Source organism: Pan troglodytes, chromosome 11 (genome assembly GCF_028858775.2).
Source record: "Pan troglodytes isolate AG18354 chromosome 11, NHGRI_mPanTro3-v2.0_pri, whole genome shotgun sequence".
NCBI classification, from domain to species: Eukaryota; Metazoa; Chordata; class Mammalia; order Primates; family Hominidae; genus Pan; species Pan troglodytes.
In genome coordinates, this window is record NC_072409.2 from 79,489,155 (window position 1) to 79,505,104 (window position 15,950).

Here is a 15,950-nt window from a genome sequence, read left to right on the forward strand (position 1 = left end):
GAATACTTGCTCTGGGGAAAGCCAGGCACTATGTAAGAAGTCTTATCTATTGTCGATGAAAAGAGTCAAACTCTGTAAAATATTTTGAGATTTATTCTGGGCCAAATATGAGTGACCATGGCCTGTGACACAGCCCTCAGGAGATCCTGAGACCTGATGTTTCCTGTCTTCCAAAAATGTATAAAAGTCTGAGGTGGTTAGGGCACAGCCTGGTTTTATACATTTTTGGGAGACAGGAAACATCAATGAAATACATTTAAGATGTACATTGGTTTTTGGTGGAGAGGGGGGCTTCCAGGCTATAGGTAGATTTAAATATTTTCCAGTTGATAATTGGTTGAGTTTATCTGAAGACCTGGGATCAACAGAAAGGAAATGTTTAGGTTAGGATTGTGGAGACAAGTTTTATTGTGCAGAGGAAGCTCTCAGATAGCAGACTTCAGAAAGAACAGGTTGTAAAATGTTTCTTATCCGATGTAAAAGGGTGCCTGGCTCTTAGTTGATTATCTCCTGGATCTGGAAATGAAGGAAGGAAAAAAACAGGAAAGGGGTTTCTCTGTGGAATGTGGATTTTTCCCACAAGAGACAACTTTTCAGGGCAATGTCAAGATATGGCAAGGAATTATATTTAGGGTTAAAATATTTTGATTTCTTCCCTTATTTGTTATGTGATGTTATGCCAGAGTCAGGTTAGAAAACAGACCACACTATATAGAGTTAAAATGAAAACCCCTCTGATGAGACTTTATGGTTTGTAGGGCATGAGTCCCCAGGACCCTTAGGTAGGAATTTGGACAAACTAAAAAATCAGAGTTTAATCTTCACTATATTGAGTCTACCATGCTGTTAGGGAGCCCAAGCCAGTCACATGGAGACAGAGAGTTGCCCCACTAACCTCCAGCTGTTCCAGCCATCCTTTTGAGATGCCAGACAAGTGAGTGAAGAAGCCTTCCTGGATGTCTAGCCCAGTCAAGCTTTCAGATGAGTCCAGCCCTAGACACCATTTACTGAAACATCAGAGATCCCAAGTGAGAACCACCCAACTGAGCCTAGTCTACCCACAGAACCATGAAAAATAACAATAAATTGTTTAAAGCCTCTAAATATATTAGAGTGGTTTGTTATACAGCAATGGATAGCCAGTCTTTTGTAGATGAAAGGAGAGAGTTACAAGAAAGAGGAGGTGGCTGCTATTGTCAAATACCATGAAGAGATCATGGAGGATGAGAACTGAGAAAAGACCATTGTATTTGGCAATTGAGAAGCCAGCATTGTCTTTCAAGCATGTAGTTAATAGAATGGTAGGAGCAGAAGTCAAATTGGAAGTGTTTGTAGAGCAAGTGAATGGTGGGAAATAGATACAATGGTAGATTGGTCTTTTTTCTTTCTTTTTAAATAGTTTAACATTCACTGATGATCCTTGCTTGAATCAATTATCTCATTGGAGATTGCAAAATGGTGAGTTTTTAATTCTATCAATCCTTCCACATTTATTAGATGACATTCTTCTGTAAAGAAGAATTTCCTCTCATCAATTGGGGATGAACCTCATTTCTTCCTAAAATGGCAGGTTAAATGCTTCATTCTTTCTCTTTAATTACCAATTTCCTGACAAAGGAGTTGGTGTCATAGTATTTCCAATAGTGGCAAATGAATTTTTTCCTCCTTTCTCTTTTCTTGCTCTTTGAGCATCATTATGGACTCATGCATTACATTTATTCAATGTATTACAATCAATTACAGACTCAATTAGTCTTTAAAGAAGCCATAGAGGATAGGGCTAAGGATGTGATCAGAAAATTCCTAGAATACTGTGGTTAAAGAAACACACACACACACACACACACACACACATTTATCCTTACCAATAATAAAAATGTGAAAGCTAAAACTATATAACAGAGAAAAAAATATAAAATTCCAATTCTGATACTATATATACAACCCTCCTAAAATTCTCACACAGGTTCTATAAGGCGTATGTATAAAGATAGTTATGGCAGTGATGTTTTTGGTTGTAGGCAATTTGGGTGTCCCTAATGAAGAAGACCTTAGGCAAAATGTGATGGGTGGAGTAATATGCAGTAGATAGAAGCAATGGGCCAGATCTTAAAAACATGCTGCAGCAAAAAAGAAAAATAAGAAAAAAAATCTATCTTACAATGTTATTTACAAAAGAAAAAAATACACACATCTAAGACAATAGTACATATTTTATCCTATTACTATTTTTTTTTTTGAAAAATCTCTTTGTTGGGAGATTTTGGTTTTGGCTTTGTTTTGAAAGAGTGTCATTCCGTCACCCAGGCTGGAGTGCAATGGTGCAATCTCAGCTCACTGCAACCTCCACCTGCCGGGTTCAAGGGATTTTGGTGTCTCAGCCTCCCGGGTAGCTGGAATTACAGGCGTGCACCACCATGCCCAGCTAATTTTTGTATTTTTAGCAGAGACGGGGTCCACCATGCCCAGCTAATTTTTGTATTTTTAGCAGAGACGGGGTTTCACCATGTTGGCCAGGCTGGTCTCAAAGTCTTGACCTCAAGTGATCTGCCTGCCTTGGCCTCCCAAAGTGCTGGGATTACAGGCGTAATCCCTGTAGTATTGGGATGTCCAGCCCAATACTACATATTTTAAATAAACACAAACAAAAGGATATACATGAAACACATCGGAATAATTGCCTGTGGTGAGAAAGGGGAATGAGATCAGTGAATGTGAATAAAAGAGAATAAATAAATATAACAAATAAGAGTGGCCTTACAAGTGAGAAATATGACCAATTCAATCCCTTATATTTAAATAAAAATAAATGGTTAAACAAATAAATTGCTATGATCTCTCTGGAAATTAAAACTTTTCAAAACATTGAATTAGCAATTCCACCTTTAGGAATGTGGCCTAAGGAAATAGAAACTAATGTTTATTAATGTGATAATAGTGAGGAAAAATGCTTAGCATGTTTTCTTTTGCCCTGGCTCACACCCTGCAATTTACATCCCCAAGCATTTCAGGGAAACCATATAGTTGTCTCACATGTGCTTGTGATGTGTTTGTGAAGGAAAGTAGTCATGTGGTATTGGTGGTTAATTTCATCTCCTGCCTCAGCCCCTTCCATTTGGCATTGCTATTTTCACTTCCTTTGCTGAGCATGGTTACAAATTCCATTGGGTCTACCTTATCTGGATTCCTTCAGTTGCTAAGGCTGCAAAGTATTACTCTGTAATACTCTGAAATACCATCTTGCTCCTCTTCTGGTTTTATATGCTATTAGGTCTATCATTGTCTTATCGTTTTTCATGAAATAGCCCCTTCAGTATTTTCTTTTCTTTTCTTTTCTTTTCTTTTTTTTTTTTTTTTTGAGACCGGAGTCTTGCTCTGTCGCCCAGGCTGTGGTGCAGTGGCACGATCTCAGCTCACTGTAAGCTCCGCCTCCCGGGTTCACGCCATTCTCCTGCCTCAGCCTCCCCAGTAGCTGGGACTACAGGCGCCCACCACCACGCCCGGCTAATTTTTTGTATTTTTAGTAGAGATGGGGTTTCACCATGTTAGCCAGGATGGTCTCGATCTCCTGACCTCGTGATCCGCCCACCTCGGCTTCCCAAAGTGCTGGGATTACAGGCTTGAGCCACCGCACCCGGCGCCCCTTCAGTATTTTCTTACAATTTCTCTCCTCCACTCCCTCATTAACCCCCAAATAAAATAATGATTTACAAGCCAGGCTGGGGCAAATACAAGTAAACAGACATTGTGCTAAGCTTGAAAGTGAAATAGGGAGTGCGAATCAGAACTACAATGAGATACCACTTCACATCCATTAGGAAGGCTATTATGAAGAAAAAGGTAGGGGTGGGGGTGGAATAACAAGTGTTGGCAAGACTGTGGATAAATTAGAACCCTTATGCATTGCTGGTGGGAATGCAAAAATGGTGCAGCCCCTATAGAAAACAGTCTGGTGCTCAAAAAGTTAAGCACAGAGTTACCATTATGATGTGGTAATTCTTCTCCTAGGTATATACTCAAAAGAACTAAAAGCAGTAAGGCCAGGCTTGGTGGCTCACGCCTGTAATCCTAGCACTCTGGGAGGCCGAGGCGGGCGGATTACCTGAGGTTGGGAGTTCAAGACCAGCCTGACCAACATGGAGAAACCCTGTCTCTACAAAAAGTACAAAAAATTAACCAGGTGTGGTGGCGTATGCCTGTAATCCCAGCTACTCAGGAGGCTGAGGTAGGAGACTCATTTGAACCTGGTAGGTGGAGCTTGCGGTAAGCTGAGATTGCGCCATTGCACCCCAGCCTTGGCAAAAACAGCAATACTCTTGTTGCCAAAATAAATATAAATAAAATAATTAAAAAAATAAATAAAAATAAAACAAAAAGGAAGGAAATTCTAATACATACTGTCACATGAATAAACCTTGTAAACATTATGCGAGTGAAATAAGCCAGAAAGACACAAAAAGACAAATATTGTATGGTTCCACTTGCATTAGGTATCTAGAATAATCAAATTTGTAGAGACAGAAAGTAGAATAGACATACCAGGGGCTGAGGGGAGGAGGGAACTGAAAGTGATTTAATGGGTTTCTGTCGGGATGGTGATGAAGATGTTCTGGAAACGGATAGTGGTGATGGTTTTACAACATTGTGAATACAGTTTTCTTTCTTTCTTTCTTTCTTTCTTTTTTTTTTTTTTTTTGAGACAGAGTCTCGCTCTGTCGCCTGACTCTGGCTGGAGTGCAGTGGTGCGATCTCAGCTCACTGCAACCTCCACCTTCTGGGTTCAAGCAATTCAATTATCTGCCTCAGATTCCTGAGGAGCTGGGATTACAGGTGCCCACCACCAAGCCCAGCTAATTCATTGTGAATATAGTTAATGCCACTTGAAATTACAATTATACACTTGAAAATGGTTAAAATAATAAATTTTACATAATATATTTTACCACAATTTATTTATTTTTTATTTTTTTATTTTTTTTGAGATGGAGTTTCGCTTTTGTTGCCCAGGCTGGAGTGTAGTGGCGCGATCTTGGCTCACCGCAACCTCCGCCTCCCAGTTTCAAGAGATTCTCCTACCTCAGCCTGCTGAGTAGCTGGGATTACAGGCACGCGCCACCGTGCCCAGCTAATTTTGTATTTTTAGTAGAGACGGGGTTTCTCCATGTTGGTCAGGCTGGTCTCGAACTCCCGACCTCAGGTGATCTGCCCACCTCAGCCTCCCAAAGTGCTGGGATTACAGGTGTGAGCCACCGCACCTGGCCCACAATTTTTTTTAATGGAAAAAAAGGAATGGGCAATCCTTCTATTGTGCCTCTCCTTTGCATATCTTTGGATCCCCATCTCAGAGGACATTAGTAATTGTATAGTGGTGACTCTAGTCCAATTGCTTCAGCCCTTCTGCTTTATGTGGAGAGTCACAGAAATAATCTGATTTAACCGGGGTCATAGTTCTCTGCTCTTCATAGTTCTCTGTATTATCTGTTAATATTTTCAGGAATGGCACCACCGTCACTCAGTTGTCCAAGTCAAAAATCTTTGTTATCCTTGAATCAATCTCATCTTCCTCAAGCCTTGTTGATTCTACCACCTTAAAATCTCTCTATTCCTGCTATCTCTGCTTTAGTTCAGGTCACTTTCATCCCATGCCTAAAACTTTTTAGCCAGTTTTCTTCTCTTTTGGTTCTCCTCTATCTTAGGCTGTTTTCTGTTGCTTATTTATATATAACACAATAACTGAAACTAGGCAATATATAAAGAAAAGGAATGTATTTCTTACAGTTGCAAAGTCTGAGAAGTCTGAGGTTGATAGGCTACATTTCGTGAGGGTTTTCTTGCTGCTAGGGACTCTGCACAGTCCTGAGGTGGCACAGGGCATCACGTGGTGAAAGGGCTTAACATCCTTGCTCAGGTCTCTTTTCTTCTTATAAAGGCCAGTCCCATTCCCATGATAGCCCATTAATCCATGTATGGATCAATACATTCATGAGGGCTCTACCAATCACCTCTTAAACGCTCCGTCTCTCAATACTACCATATTGGGGATTAAATTTTTAATTTTTATTATTTATTTATTTATTTATTTGAGACAGAATCTCGCTTTGTCAGCCAGGCTGGAGTGCAGTGGCACGATCTCGGCTCACTGCAACCTCTGCCTCCCAGGCTCAAGCAATTCTCCTGCCTCAGCCTCCCGAGTAGCTGGGATCACAGGGGTGTGCCACCACGCCCGGCTAATTTTTGTATTTTTAGTAGAGATGGGGTTTCACCATGTTGGCCAGGCTGGTCTTGAACTCCTGACCTCAGGTGATCCCCCCGCCTCGGCCTCCCAAAGTGCTGGGATTACAGGCGTGAGCCACTGTGCCCGGCCTGGGGATTAAATTTCAACATGAGTTTTGCAAGGGACAAATATTCAAACCATAGCACCCTCCAATCCATTTTCTACACAGCAGCCAGAGTTTTTCCGAAATACGATCTAATCACATCATTTCCTCATTATGTGCTCAATGGCTCACTTTTGTTATTCAGGTTAAGTTCAAATTCCTCAATGTGGCACTCAAGACTCTTCATGATTTGGTCTTGTCTTAACTAAATTCCAGTCTGTTCTTTTCTTATCACTCATCACCCGGGCTGTGCTCCAGTCCTATTAAATCTGTCGTTTCCTAAACCCCAATGCTCATCTCTCTTCCTGATCATCATTGGGGGACGCAAAGTTAAGAGCTAAAGATCGCAACCAACATGAATGTGGTCCATTCTTTATTTTGTTTCCCTAAACTGGCAAGGTGAGGTGGCCCAAGGCTTTGCCTGGTCCTCTCCCTTTATTTCTTCCTGTTTCTTCCTGGCCTCAAGGCATCCTTGGATGGGCTCCTTTGGTTACTGGATTAAACTGCTCATCTGTCCGTTCTCTTCTAGGGCTGGTGGTCAAGGCATTTGCTCAAATTGGGGTTGTAAGAGCTGAAACTGGGGTTTGGACTTTGGCACAGAAATAGATCCAATGTTGCTCAAGGCTGCTGAGACCTATCGGAGGAAAGAAGGTGCCTCCATGCAGTAGTTGACAGGTGTTCTACAGTGGGCACTGGGACCCAAGCTCCAGCAAGTAATATATTACCTGCTTCCTCTGTGACCAAAAAGTCAAGGATGGGATTCAGAAAATCTTAGGTCCCCTGGCTAAATACAATCTTAATGTTTTCCCGGTCCACTTTCCCCCAACCTGCCCCCCTTGGTGAACTCCTGCTCATCCGTAAGTTTTTAACTTCTAAAAATATCTCACTGTCCTCCAATGAGATTGTAAACTCTTTGAAGGCCTCGACTGTATCTTTTTTATTCTTGTATTCCCAGTGTCTAGCATCGCTGATGACAGAAAGACCAGCACGAATGAAAGATCAGGCACCTATTAAGTGTCAGCATGGAATTTGAAATGTCTGTTGTCAAAGATTCAAATAGAGCTCTTTCTCTCTCTGCTCAGTGGAGAATGGCCGAGGATAAGGTTTTATTGAAATGATCCACTCAGCAGTTTAGCTGCACCCTGGCCCACCCACGTGCCTGCACTTTAGAGGTACCCCTAACACATGGTTGTTTATTTTGCTCCTCTACGGCTTTGAAATGAGAGCCAGAGAAACATGAGGAGGAAACGGTTTCAGTAACCAACATCACATCCAAGTGGAGGAGGGCCCAAAGGGGGTCACCAACTCGCAGAATTCTTCCCCTCATAGGAAAGCCGTCGGGACAGGTCAAAAGCCTTTCCTTACCTCACACCCTCCCCATCTTTTGAGACTAGGCCCAGCTGGGCTGGATGTTTCTATCTAAGTCTTCTAACAACAAGGGCATGTAAAGTGAGAAAGTCAGAGAAAGGGGCGAGGGGCCAGGGCTGAGCCTGGCTGGTTCCTGCTCAGCATTCAAGATGGTCTCGGGGACTCAGGGACGGCAGCTCGTTTCCATCTCTTTCGTTTCTGCCTCTGCTGTTCTCTCTGGGTCCGCGGGGACTAATTTATCACCGAAACGCAGCCTAAGAACAGAAGGGAGAGTTTCTTTCCTAAGTGTCTGAAAGGGAAAAACTTTGAGGAAACAGCCAAGAGAGGCAGAGGAGGGGAGAGGAGGCTGCGTCTCCAGTGCGGGGGAGCGGAGGAGGGAGTCTGGCAGGCGGGCTGCGAGCAGTAGCTATCTGGGCCGAGTTCCGGCCTCCTCGCGGGCGCGAACCCCTGCGCAGCGGAGCCCAAGCGCAGCCCCAGCCTGGGTCGCGCGAGGCCTGGCCCCAGAGGCCCGCGGCCGCGCCTCAGGGGCGGGCCGGGGGCGGGGCAGCCCCTGCAGCAGGGCTCTCCCGGCGGGTGGCCCGCGCTCTGCCTCCCCGCCTCAGGGAGCGGCGGAGACTGAGGATACCCCTCGGCGCCGCCCGCCCGCCCCCGGAGCCGCGGCTGAGGAGCCCCGCGCCCATTGGCGGCGGCGGCTCGGCGTCCCCGCCCCCTCCACGTCCCCGCCCCCTCCGCCGCCGCCGCCGCTTCCCGGCTCCGCCTCCTCCCCCTTCGGGAGCCGCCTCCGTCGCCGCCACCGCTGCTGCCGGCCGGGGCCCAGCCAGTGCCTGCCGCGCCGGAGTCGAGTCGCAGCCGGAGCCGCTGCTCGCGGCCCCGCCATGAGCGGAAGCGCGGCCGCCGCGGTCGCTGCCGCCGCCGCCTCAGCAGCCGCCGCCGCCGCGCACTTTCAGCCTCAGTCGTCGTCTCCCAGGCCGGGCCCCGCCGAGCTTGGGCCCCCGCGCCGCCCGCGCCCCCCACCGCCGCCGCCGCGGCCGGAGCCCGCCGCCACGGACCGCCTCAGCCCTCCGGGCCACGGGCCTCTCCGGGCGGGCGCCCAGGGTGGCGGCGCCTGCGGCCGAGCGCCGGGAGCAGGTACGGGGTCCCGGAGCGGGCCAGGCAGGGAGGGGCGTGGGTCGGTCCCGCGGGTGGGGGCCGGAGGCGTGTGGTCCAGGCGCCCGGCCCCGCCGACGGGGAGGAGCGTTGTCCGGGTCAGCTTTGTCCGGCCCCGGAGCCCCTGCGAGCCCTGCGCCTCAGCCGCGCCGAGCGGCTCACAAAGCGTTTTCCCACCCGGTGGGTAGCCCCCTCCCCCAGGGTGTGCAGGGCAGGACTTCTGTAGGTCTCTGCTCGGCGGAGGAGGAAACCGAGGCTTAGAGGGGGAAGTGACTTGCCCAAGGTCACATAGCCAGTGAGAGCCGTAGCTTGGCTGGGACCCAGGGCCACCCTGGGCCGGCGCGGGCCCCGGGCAGAGGGGGCTGGGAAGAGGTCGATCCCCCGGCCCCCAGGAGCCGAGGGAGATAGATCTCGGGGGAGGGGGTCAGGCCCTGGACCCTGGCACACCCACCCAGCCGTTTTTGGGCTGGCTTGGGAGTAATGATCTCTTGCGGGGTGGGACGGAAGAGCAGGGGGCCGACTTGGGAGCTTGGTAGTGCCCTGGGGAGCCGCAGCGGGAAAGACTTCTGTGCGGGGTGTGCTCTCGGGGAGAGGGCTTTCTTGAGTGAGTGGGGCAGAGCTTCGGAAACTTCTTATCGTGGGGACCGTTTGGTCTCTGCCAGGCCACCTTCCCCACCACTGCACTGACTAAACCAATTCAGCTGGAATTACTGGGAGGGAGGCCTGCCCGCTTTTGTGGAGGCGCCCGTAAGGTGTCTTTTTTCAGTAAATGGCCCGAATTTCGTTCATGCCGAAACCAGGAATGCATACATGGCCTTGGTAAAGACATTTACGGCACAGAAGGCCATGTGAGTTTTTTCCAGGTGGTTTGGACCTACCACACTTGGAGAACTCCCCGAGAAAGAACAGCTATCCCAGGCGTGAAGGGGGAAGGAAGCTGGGAGGATTGGGACCGAGTCACCCGCCTGCCTGGCATGTAATACATGGGATTTCCCTTTTTATTTGGGGTGGATGATGAGGTGGGTTGTTTTGACTGCGGATGTCCCTTGGAAGGGGAAAGGACTTGCAGTTCTAGAGGCAAGGGAGAGAGCAACGTGTTACAGGCAGGGACGAGGGTCCCGTGGAGCTAGAAAATAGAATGGGGAAAAAGGAGAGGGTATTCAGTCATTGTGGGGGAAGGGAGATGAAAGGGTTGCTGAAGGGCGGGGGACGGTGTCTAGTCTGGAGAAAAAGATTGGGATGTTTCAAAGAAGGTGCCAAACGTGATGAGTTTGAAAGGAGTCTGTTGGAGGTGGTTGGTAGCTTACAAGGTTGAGTGTGAATTGGTCTGCAGTCACTGCTTTTCTTTGAGTAAGGAGAGCTATACTTTTATAGAAACGTTCTAGCTTGAGCACCCCCTCCCCCTCATTCTCGCTCTTGTTCTAAGCATGCAGACCCCCAGGGCCTGGAGTATTGTCTTGGAAGTAAGGCTTGACAAAAGAGGGAAGGGAAAGACTAATTAACAAATGCATTAATTAAGGCCCTTTGTCCAAGATGATTCCTTGTTTAAGTCAGCTGTTTTCTTGCTGCCCTCTTGCACCTTAGCTTTCCTGCTGTGGTGGCTGTTGGCAGGTTGCTGTGGGAAGGACTGCCCCAATTCAGACAAGATGGGTTAGATTTTCCTAAAAAACTCTAAGAAACACATATTTGGCAAATGTATACTTAAAAGCAAGAAAATGTACTTGTGAGAGACTTACAATCAGGGAAATGCAAATTGAAACAACAGTGAGATGACATTTCACACCGATCAGGTTGGCAAAAATGTAGTGCTGTGATAAACCGAGGATTATTAAGGTTGTGGATAAATAAGCTTGTATATAGTGTAGTGGAAATGTAAATGGATCCAACCACCTTAGAGAGTAGTGGTATTTGGTGTTTAGTGTGAAGGTGGGCAGACATATTCATTTACCTAAAATGTCCATTTCTGGATATATATATATATAAAATATATATATATAATATAAAAAATATATATATATAAAATATATATAAATATATATAAATATATATATACCCTAAGAGATCCTTGTACACTTGTTCAAGAAAATAAGTATGAAAAAAATACAAGAAAGCTCATTCCAGCTTAAATGTCCACCAACAGAAGAATACATACATTTTTATTTATTATTTATTTGTTTGTTTGTTTGTTTTGAGACGGAGTCTGTCTCTGTCACCCAGGCTGGAGTGCAGTGGCGTGATCTCGGCTCACTGCAAGCTCCGCCTCCCTGGTTCACACCATTCTCCTGCCTCAGCCTCCCGAGTAGCTGGGACTACAGGCGCCCGCCACCATGCCCGGCTAATTTTTTTTTGTATTTTTAGTAGAGACGGGGTTTCATCGTGTTAGCCAGGATGGTCTCGATCTCCTGACCTCGTGATCTGCCCGCCTCTGACTCCCAAAGTGCTGGGATTACAGGCGTGAGCCACCGCGCCTGGCCAGTACATACATTTTTAGATAGACCCATACAGTTGAATATTACAGCTGTGAAAAATAAACTAGCCTCACGCATTAAAATAGGTGAATCTCAAAAACCATGTGGAACAGGGAAGCAAGTCAGAAGAATTCTTACAGAATTGTTTCACGTGTGTAAAATCTGAAAACATGAAAAATAATATTGTTTGTGGCTATGCCCATATGTGGTGATAGTATTAAAATATGCATATGAAGTGTAATGATTGTCTTTGGGAAGAGAAGATGAGGAATGGGATTACACAAGGGTACCCAAAAGGGCTTTATTTATACCTTTAATGTCCTATTACTTAAAATCTGAATCAGGTAATCGTAAATTAAGATTTGGTAATGTTGGGTGTAGGATATAGAGATATTTAGTATCCTCTAAATATTTTTCAGATGTTTGAAATATTTCTCACACAAAAAATTTTGTTTATAGAACACAGTTTTTGTTTCATAATAATGGACCTCTCCTACAGGCTCCAGCCTAGCGCAGCCTGTTAGACATGCAGGCTGGTGATCCTTTTTCACCCCTTTCTGACCTGCTAAACCTAGTTTTGCAATGGGTGACTTTTATTTTGGAACTGCTGATAGTTGCGGTAGATTTCTCATTATTTCTAAACTTTCTATTGGACCTGTGTCAGCAGTTTGAGCTTTGTTGAAATAGATGTGCTCCAGGACATTCTGATATAGCAGGTGTAGGGAGGGACCCAGACATCTGATTCTGAGAAAACTCCCCAGTAGATTGGGATGCCCACTAAAGTTTGAGAACCACTATCTTGGGTTTGCCCCAGCCTAGTCCTCATCTTTTCCTTAGGCTGCCCCTCTGTTCCCACTCCTGGATGACTGGGATGGAATTTTGACCCATGTGATACTTTACCTCTTTTGTGGAGCATAAAAGAATGATAGGGTTGGATGCCATACCCCTCTTAATCTAGGTTGTCCATTCCTCTGATTTTCATGGAGTTAGCTAAGGGGCCCACTACCTACCAGGGTTGTTTATCAGGTTTTACAGATTTTAACACATGTGTCAACTGTATGTGGTTTTAAAGTAAGGGCAAAAAGGGTCTAGCAGAGAAGGAAAATTTGGAGAAAGTAAAACCCCCAAAGGTAAACATGTCATTATGTCTTAAGAGAAAGATGATCCATCCCTCTGCAGATGCTAGTGATTGTTTTAGCTTGTGACCAACATTTGAGGTTCAGCCGTCTGAACCTATGGTCAGAGATTAAGGTCTTTAGGAGACAACTGATTATCCCTCAAGATGGAAGAGTGTCCTTTCTCCAAAATTTGCTAGTTTTCCTTCTCTACTAGACCTTTCTTCCTTAGTCCTGATGTGTTTATGAATGAATTTATGTTAACAAATCTGAGGCTTTCTGATAGTGAAATTTGTGAAGTGCCTGTTTGTCTTTGTTAAGGTTCCTCTATCTGGAAACCCACTTTGGAGGTGCAGCATTGCCCAGGTACGCTTTTCTTTTTCTTTTTTTTTGAGACAGAGTTTCGCTCTTGTTGCCCAGGCTGGAGTGCAATGGCGCAATCTCGGCTCACTGCAACCTCCACCTCCCAGGTTCAAGCGATTCTCCTGCCTCAGCCTCCCGAGTAGCTGGGATTACAGGTGCCTGCCACCATGCCCGGATAATTTTCGTATTTTTAGTAGAGACGGGGTTTCACCATGTTGGCCAGGCTGGTCTCAAACTCCTGACCTCTGTGATCAGCCTGCCTCGGCCTCCCAAAGTGTTGGGATTACACGCGTGAACAACCGTGCCTGGCCGGTACACTTCTTAACGGTGCTGCTGTGTAGGACCATAGAGATTGCACCCAGCAAAAGGATACCTGTTTCGGGTGGCAAGTGAGGGTGGAAATCTATTCTGTACTCCACTTACCAAGATGAGTACCTGGTGTGGAACTGTGTGCACTCAGAGAAGGGGCACCTTTTCTAATCCACGCAAAGGTGATCTGTGATCTAGCACTGCTCTGCAGCTTTGGAACTGTCAGTCCAGCTGTAACTAACAGTTTCATCCATATGCATTGTGGGCTTTACCATGAGGTCTGAGTTATTGCTTGCCCTAGGGGCTTCAAGAGTTCTCCATGTGAACTTTTCATGGGAAGGGGCTTTTCATCACCATGCTCAGCTGAACCAAAGAGCACAGCTTAAAATAGTAAACTTTGTTATGAGGCTGGAGAAATATGTACAGAATAAGCTATTTAGAAAATACCACTGTCAGCCTGGTGCAGTGGCTCACGCCTATAATCCCAGCACTTTGGGAGGCCGAGGTGGGTGGATCACCTGAGGTCAGGAGTTCAAGACCAGCCTGGCCAACATGGTGAAACCCCGTCTCTACTAACAATAGAAAAATTAGCTGGGCGTGGTGGCGCATGCCTGTAATCCCAGCTACTTTGGAGGCTGAGGCAGGAGAATCGCTTGAACCCGGGAGGTGGAGGTTGCAGTGAGCTGAGATCACGCCACTGCGCTCCAGCCTGGGCAACAGAGTGAGATTCTGTCTCAAAAAAAAAAAAAAGGTCTGGGCACAGTGGGTCACACCTGTAATCCCAGCACTTTGGGAGGCCGAGGTGGGCGGATCACCTGAGGTCAGGAGTTCGAGACCAGCCTGGCCAATGTGGAGAAACCCCGTTTCTACTAAAAATACAAAATTAGCCAGGCGTGGTGGCACATGCCTATAATCCCAGCTACTTGGGAGGCTGAGGCAGGAGAATCGCTTGAACCCAGGAGGCAGAGGTTGCTGTAAGCTGAGATTGCACCATTGCACTCCAGCCTGGGCAACAAGAGCGAAGCTTCGTCTCAAAAAAAAAAAAAAAAAAAGACAAAAGTATCTGGTAAATGGAGGAGAGGAAGTATAGTACCTATGTGCCACATTTGCTCTTGTCTTCTTACAGTGCTCACTTGGAGGGGTAAATGCAGTTATTTTTCTCTTCCTATTTCCCCCTGCACTAGCATTCCTGAAGACCTGAGGCTTTTTAGCCAATTTTGAAAATATTTACCCATTTGTATTTTCCATTAAGTGGTTGTTTACGCTTCCTGCTGTTTCATTTTTTCTTGGAGAGAGAGGAGGGGGGAGTACAAACCAAGGACAAGACCGGACTTCCTACTGCTTTTGGAAATAATGGCAGAGTTTTTCAGAACAGTTGTCGTGGATGAATGCTGTTCTGGGGGCTCAAGGGAAAGATACATTTGAAGTGGTTTCTGTTGTCTTTTTTATTATTATTTTTAAACATGATTGAGGGTGGTGGGATAGGAAGTTTCAATTTGCTTATGCTGCTGTCTTGGAGGAATTTTTTAAAAGAAATTATATGTTAAAAAACTAAAGATGTTTAACAAAAGTGGTCTTTTGCCCACAGAAGGGAAATAAACAATTCTTACCTGCAGGCCTTACCCAGAGTGGTTTCAGTTTTTTTCCTGTTCTACTTAAATGGATATTAGCGCTGTTCTTGGGACTGCTTAGAACAGTTAACTGCAGTGATGTTGGACAGGTGGAAGAGTAGAATGATGGGAGTATATTGGGGTTTATCAATAGTTATGCTATCAAAAGCTATCACTAGCTGGTGTGGTGGCTCATGCCTGTAATCCCAGCACTTTGGGAGGTCGAGGCGGGTGGATCACCTGAGCTCAGGAGTTTGAGACCAGCCTGACCAACATGGTGAAACCCTGCCTCTACTAAAAATACAAAAATTAGCTGGGCGTGGTGGCACGCACGTGTAATCTCAGCTACTTGAGAGGCTGAAGCAGGAGAATCGCTTGAACCCAGGAGGCGGAGGTTGCAATGAGCCGAGATTGCACCATTGCACTCCAGCCTGGGTGACAGAGCAAGACTCCGTCTCAAAAAAAAAAAAAAAAGAAAAAGAAGAAGAAAGCTATCACTGCATTTTCTGCTTTTGTGGTAAAATATGTATAGAAATAAGAGAGTGAGATATTGTGAGTTTTGGTGTGTATACTGATCCTTTGACTTTGTTGAGAAATGTAGGGAAGTAGTAGTAAGAGGACCAACTATATACATGGAAGGGGCCGGGCGTGGCGGCTCACGCCTGTAATCCCAGCACTTTGGGAGGCCAAGGTGGGTGGATAACTTGAGCTCGAGTTTGAGACCAGCCTGGGCAACATGGTGAAACCCTGTATTTACTAAAAATACAAAAATTAGCTGGGTGTGGTGGCACTTGCCTATAATTTCAGCTGCTTGGGAGGCTGAGGCACGAGAATCGCTTGAGCCTGGGAGGCGGAGATTGCAGTGAGTTGAGATGGTGCCACTGCCCTCCAGCCTGGGGAACAGAGTGAGACCCTGTCTCAAAAAAAAAAAAAAAAAAAAAAAAAAAAAGAAGAGAAAAACTATATACATAGAATAGCAAGCAGTTAGGTAGTAGGACAATTTGTAGTGCTTTTGGGATGTTCTTGGAGTTGAAAAGTTGCCTGTCCATTCTGCTTCTGCACCTTGGATTTTAGTGGCTGCAGATGCTGCATGCTGACCTTCTGTTGAAATTTGTTTTATTGTCAGAGAACTAAAAAGTGAGCAGTTTCTCAGACTAAACAGAAGTAGAGTAGGCAGAAAGTAAAACAGGTATT

At 45.9% G+C, this 15,950-nt stretch overlaps 1 protein-coding gene across 8 annotated transcripts in view; it reads left to right on the plus strand.

Moving 5' to 3' along the window:
- Positions 1-8,569: 8,569 nt before the first annotated feature.
- The window catches only part of RNF38 (ring finger protein 38), a 153,325-nt gene continuing 145,944 nt past the window's right edge, over positions 8,570-15,950 (plus strand). For 2 of the 8 annotated variants that reach the window (XM_063788582.1, XM_016960870.3), the window contains exon 1: positions 8,589-8,873. In XM_063788582.1, coding sequence (XP_063644652.1) covers positions 8,621-8,873 — 253 coding nt within the window. In that variant the 5' untranslated portion in view covers positions 8,589-8,620. Of the gene's footprint in view, positions 8,874-8,986; positions 9,072-15,950 lie in introns of those variants that run through there. The other 6 variants (XM_016960871.3, XM_016960872.3, XM_016960869.3 and 3 more) reach the window with 6 other exon arrangements.